The sequence below is a fragment of the Limulus polyphemus genome, unplaced genomic scaffold, assembly GCF_000517525.1.
Source record: "Limulus polyphemus unplaced genomic scaffold, Limulus_polyphemus-2.1.2 Scaffold792, whole genome shotgun sequence".
Lineage (NCBI taxonomy): Eukaryota > Metazoa > Arthropoda > Merostomata > Xiphosura > Limulidae > Limulus > Limulus polyphemus.
The window spans coordinates 334300-339967 of record NW_013666402.1 but is presented as its reverse complement, the minus strand read 5'-3'; the positions used below and the strand labels follow the sequence as shown (position 1 = coordinate 339967).

Here is a 5668-nt window from a genome sequence, read left to right as displayed (position 1 = left end):
AAAAATATGTTCAGATCGGAAATCTGGAACTTCAAAGACTGTGATGTCCCTTGTATTTAATAGCATTGGAAAACAACGAAATATGGATCAATTTGGGGACTTGGAGCCATCCATAAAAAGAGACCTACAATAAATCATACCCGACCCATAGGAAGCAGAGTATGACATCTTGTAACAGGTAACTTTACGCAATTTAATGAAGAAGGATTTCCCGTATACCATTGCATACCTCAAGTAACTAGAGAAATATATACTAATCACAGCAGCTATGAATTTTTGTTCACTGAGAAAAAGTTATCCTCAAACACTAAATATATTATAGAAAACTAACAGGGGCAGGTGGTGTGCTTTGAACATGACAGTTTTACGACGGAGCCTTTTGCAATGGAAACTACGCTACAGGGCTACTCTTTTACCAAAGAATAGTTGGATTGACCATCACATTATAACGCTCTCATGGCTGAAACAACCCTGAATGTCTTGTGCCTGAATGTCAAACAATGATGAATGAGGCTCTGTGATGGTATGACAACTTGTAGCAAAGTGCTACTAAACTTTTACTGGCAATTTAAGAAGTTGGAAATTAGACAGACTTTTTTTTTAAATTTGATTATTATGACTCTGCAGAAAGACATGCTGTTTTTCTATTTTTTCTTCTTCATCCAAACACGTTTCAGTCAAATGCCATTCCTCCATTTCTTGGTAAATTAACTTGAAACTTCGTAGGGTTATACCTTGGTCAAATACGCCCAAAATCGTTTTTAATTTTTTTTATTTAGACCTTTTTAAGGATTTTATGGGGACAAAGGTCAAATATCCCCAAAATCTATATTTTGGGCTTCTGTGTGATCACATTTATAGCAATCAAAATGAAAATTGGCACAAATATAAGTTTTCTTGCAGCCAACATACTGACATACAAAAAAGTTAGATTTGCCCATTTTGAGTCTTTTTAAGAGGGTCAGAGCTCACAAAAAAGCATAATTTTTTTAAAATCTATTAGTTGGCCTTATATATTTTACCAATTTAAATGAGAGTTGGTACAAAAATACTTCTTTTGCTCAATTTTTCAGTGAAGAAAGCAGATTTTGGGGTTTTCATTAACTATCCATGTGTATGTCCAACAACTTACATGGGATTTGGTATAATGATACCTTCTTGTAGGTCCTAAGCAGTGATATAGACAGTTTTCGATTTTTCAGGTGTCAAAATTGGCCATGTTGGGATTACATGGCAGAGACATGTTACATTTGCCTGCAAATGCTGGCCTCTTTATTTAATATAATAATTTTGTTTTCATATTTTGGAAGGAAAGCTTAATAGAATATTCTAGAGAATTAAACTTCACTCCTAGATGTTTCATAGTGTCTGTGAACACTATATTTTAATGAAATGAAATAAGAACAAATACATAATTACATCACTTGGTAGTAAGGAAATAAAAATAGATTACTGCATTAACTTTACATTTGTTTTTACAGGTACTTATTAGTCAGGTGTAGTTTTTTACCTTGTCACGTGTATTAAAGCTATTCTTTTTATGGTTATTCAACCTGAACTATTTGTGACTGTAGACTAGTACAACTTCTTTTCATAATTCACATAAAATATATTCTTAATAAAAGTGTTAGAACATTGTTAAGAGGAGTTTTTGGTATATAGGACTGTGAAAGGAGTGAGAAGCTTAATGCACACAAAGATAATCTGTTTTATTTTCTTAAAATGAGCGGTATGCTTAATGTCCCCAAATTTAATCTCATTAGCAGTCCCAACCTTCCTCTCCAAAAATACAGGTTGTCTTATCCAGCACTCAAAATTCTTGCACATTTTACAGCAGGATTGACATAAAACAAAATGTAATAATTTACATCATAAAACTGTGGATAGACACTGCAACTTGTAGAAATAAGAATTTTCATCTTTCAAGAAATAGCACTACATGAAAACACGAGCAATAATAAATCTGTATTTTATGTGAGCTTTGATGGCATGTATACATATCTATATACACATAAAAACAATACATGCAAGGCTGTACAAAACAACTTTACAGAAAGTGATAAATAAATACTCTAGCTCCAGATACTGGCATTGATATGTCAAGATTTACAGGAATTAGTAAATAATTAAATCCCACGCTCCCTAAAAATGTTTGCCAAACACGCAAACTACAGATATATATGTATATATATGAATATATAGTTATAATCACACTATGTCCATCAGAAGTACACTGACCATAAATTTAAATGATTGTTTACTTTTACGAACAAAAACTGAGCAAGTATCTTGTATTATTCCCAAACATCTACAAATATCTTTTACTAGAGAATGCATAAGGGTAAAATTCAAGAACTAATAAAAAAATTTACCATTATTTTACAACTGTTTGCTAATTGAAAAGAAAAAGTGAGATTCAAAAACATTCTGCAAAATAAACTCCTTTCTATGAGCGAGTCTTTATTAACTATGTTGCAGACATCATGAAAGCTCTAGGTTAGGTCTCTTCATAGCCATTTCTACGATTCTCTTTCTGGAACTGAAATCACATGGTTTTAGTGATAATTTCACTGCCTCTACTGTTAATTTTTCAGTGAAACAGAAAAACATTTTAAATTTAATATAACATAATAGTATTTTGAAACAGATGCTCATTTTTTTCTAAATTAAACAGGAAACATTTCTTATGTTACTTAATGCCACTACTAAATGGTTTCAAATGCTATTCTTTTGGTTATAAGAAACAGTTTTTCTTTATTGTAATATAACAGATGTTACTATCTAATTGCCACTAATATTTCTTTTAAATTGATCAGAACACATAATTTAATTGTAATGTAAAATAATGCTACTATTTATTGGGTCAAATTTAGAACACCAATACTTTCAAAATGCGATGTTTCAATCTGTCAGTAAAGATTTCTCCAAATGCTGAAAATTTTTGAAATGCTCACAAAAATAAGACAACCTTACCACATTAAATTATATGCAATTGGGACCAAAATATTAATATTCTCTACTATCACATAAGTGAGGAACGTATTTCAGAAAGATGTATTATGTCATTCAAATAGTTATGCTGTCCATTAGAAGCACAGTCATATCATCTATATAATATAACATAATGTTTTGGGATAATATGGGACTTATTGGTTCATCTCGGCTGTCCCATCCTCTAAACTAAACTAAAACTATTAATAAGTTAATTAAAAAAAAATCTTAAAGCCAGCCCTTATCATTCATATACTTATCAAATTTTTTCTTAAGCACACTTAAATTTACTGCCTCCACAACATCCCAAGGCAACCCATTCCAAAGGCCAACCACCTTGTTAGAAAAATAAAGTGTCTTAGCTGAAGATGACTCCTACCCAGCAAAAATTTATATTTGTGTCCCTCAGTCCCACTATTCTCACTGTTAAGTATGAAAAAGTTGATGCATCAACACTATCAATTCCCTTTACAATCTTAATCACATGAATCAGATCCCCTCTAACAAGTTTTTCTTCTGCATTATTTTATTTTGTTTTTTTAGCTGTAGCTTTCAGTTATGATTTCAACAACTGTCTTCAGGTGCATCAGTTTGTGGACTAACTCAGAAAATTCAAACTATTAGATAAAGTGAATGTAATGTAAACTTTATGAACATTGAGTAATTAACACTAAAATAATAATTTTTGCAACAAAATATAATAATACTTCAACTTTGAAAATAGTAGCAGAAGCATAGAAATAATTGGTACAAAATAAAGATATTATATATATTACCACTTTTTAGAAGAGTATCAAAGACTACAGATGGATAAGCTTGATCCAAACAAATAATAGTTGTCAGACCAAATGATAAAAAGATCAACAAGTGTACCATATGGACTTGGAATTTAGTAACTTAAAGTGTGGTTCTGTTCTGAGAACCACCATCTGCATAAATTCAGGGTGTCTAGATCAACCTAATCATCTTAATTAGACCAGCCCAATGCTATGGCTCATTAGATATGCTTGAGTAAAGACTACAAGCTAGTTATGTTCTGAACTTTGATGTACTGTGGTGTGTTAACGACTGATAATCATTAGTAATGTGAATTAGAGTAATCTCCTTTATAATAAGAGTAAATATTACTCTTTAAAATGAATATTTCTTTGCCACTAAAATATATCACTGGAAAATTATGAGTTAGTATTTAACTTGACAGTTGATATTTGTTGAACTTTCAAAAAAGAAGCAAGTGAAAAAAAAAGAGTTAAATTCTACTCTTGTATGAAACATTTTGTATAGAAACAAAAAGAAGATTTGACTTTTTTAAAAGACAACATAATATCATGTTATATCTCATTTTCCAATCCTTAATAATTATATGGCTTTATTAGTTTAACAAGTTAAGAATAAAGCACAAATAATACTATAAAATACTCGCGTGCCAACCTTCTATCGCTGTGCACTCGCGTGCCAACTTTCTATCACTGTGCACTCGCGTGCCAACTTTCTATCACTGTGCACTCATGTGCCAACTTTCTATCACTGTGCACTCATGTGCCAACTTTCTATCACTGTGCACTCACACATCAACTTTCTATCACTGTGCACTCACACATCAACTTTCTATCACTGTGCACTCACACATCAACTTTCTATCACTGTGCACTCACACATCAACTTTCTATCACTGTGCACTCACACATCAACTTTCTATCTCGGTGTACGCATCACAATACAAGTTTCTATCACTGTACATTCACACTCCAACTATACTTTTATGTACTCACTCTCCAATTTTTTATCCTTGTGTAACTCGCACCACAACTGTACCCAGGTATGCTTACTTTCTAACTCACTCATTAACTTGCATATCCACACTTCAATTCTCTATTACCTAAAACTTGGATGGATACCTTCACACAAGAGTAGCATTCTTGACATTATCCTGGTCTTCATACCATGCCAGCATTTCTTCATGGAAGTCTTGAGCCAAGGAAATGCAGGAAGCACTTCTTTCAAAGGAAAAACTGCTTTCAGGGGTCAGAGTATTTTCAGTGAATCTAAAAGAATAAAAGAAACATAACGCATTAGTGTGCGAGCAAAAGTCAAACACACTTAACCCTTAAGAAATTCTACTTACTATTTTAGAAGACTATATGTATAATAGTAGCTATGAACAGACAATTCACACACTGTTAGAATTACTTATAACATTAATTCTCAGAGTCAAAGAGACTGACACTGGATGGTCCTAAGGTCTTTGTCATAGTAACTATGGTCATTATGTAAATCAGTCTCCATGTAAGTTAATCAGATATTATATCAGTAGCCAATAACCATCATGCATTGAATTGTAATCTAATATTCTGTAAAGGAGAACTGTAGACTGATAAACCAGACACTTGCAAACATGAAGTTTTATGTTGGGCTTTGCTTGAAACCCAGTTGGAGCTTATAAGTGTTGCAAGCTATAATTAATAAGAGTTTGAAAGTGTTGTATTATTAAATAGATTTTGTGATAAAAATACAAAGTTCGGTTTTTTCTTTATTATTCTTTTATTATTTTCTTGAGTCACAAACACATTGGTAATTTTGAAGTTCAATTTTTTCATTTTTGAAGTGTAGGCCCAGCATTTTCAAATTATACAGTATATGCTGTTTAAATTGTGAAAGTTCTAATAAATACTTTTTT

At 31.8% G+C, this 5668-nt stretch overlaps 1 protein-coding gene across 2 annotated transcripts in view; it reads right to left on the bottom strand.

The window, feature by feature from the left end:
- Positions 1–1950: 1950 nt before the first annotated feature.
- LOC106460545 (FERM domain-containing protein 4A-like) overlaps positions 1951–5668 on the bottom strand; it is a 29804-nt gene continuing 26086 nt past the window's right edge. Inside the window, exons 17-18 of one of the 2 annotated variants that reach the window (XM_022387285.1) lie at positions 4890–5036; positions 1951–2539 (exon numbers count right to left, since the gene is read on the bottom strand). In XM_022387285.1, the coding sequence (XP_022242993.1) occupies positions 4892–5036 (145 nt within the window). In that variant the 3' untranslated portion in view covers positions 1951–2539; positions 4890–4891. Of the gene's footprint in view, positions 2540–4870; positions 5037–5668 lie in introns of both variants that reach the window. The other variant, XM_022387286.1, reaches the window with a different exon arrangement.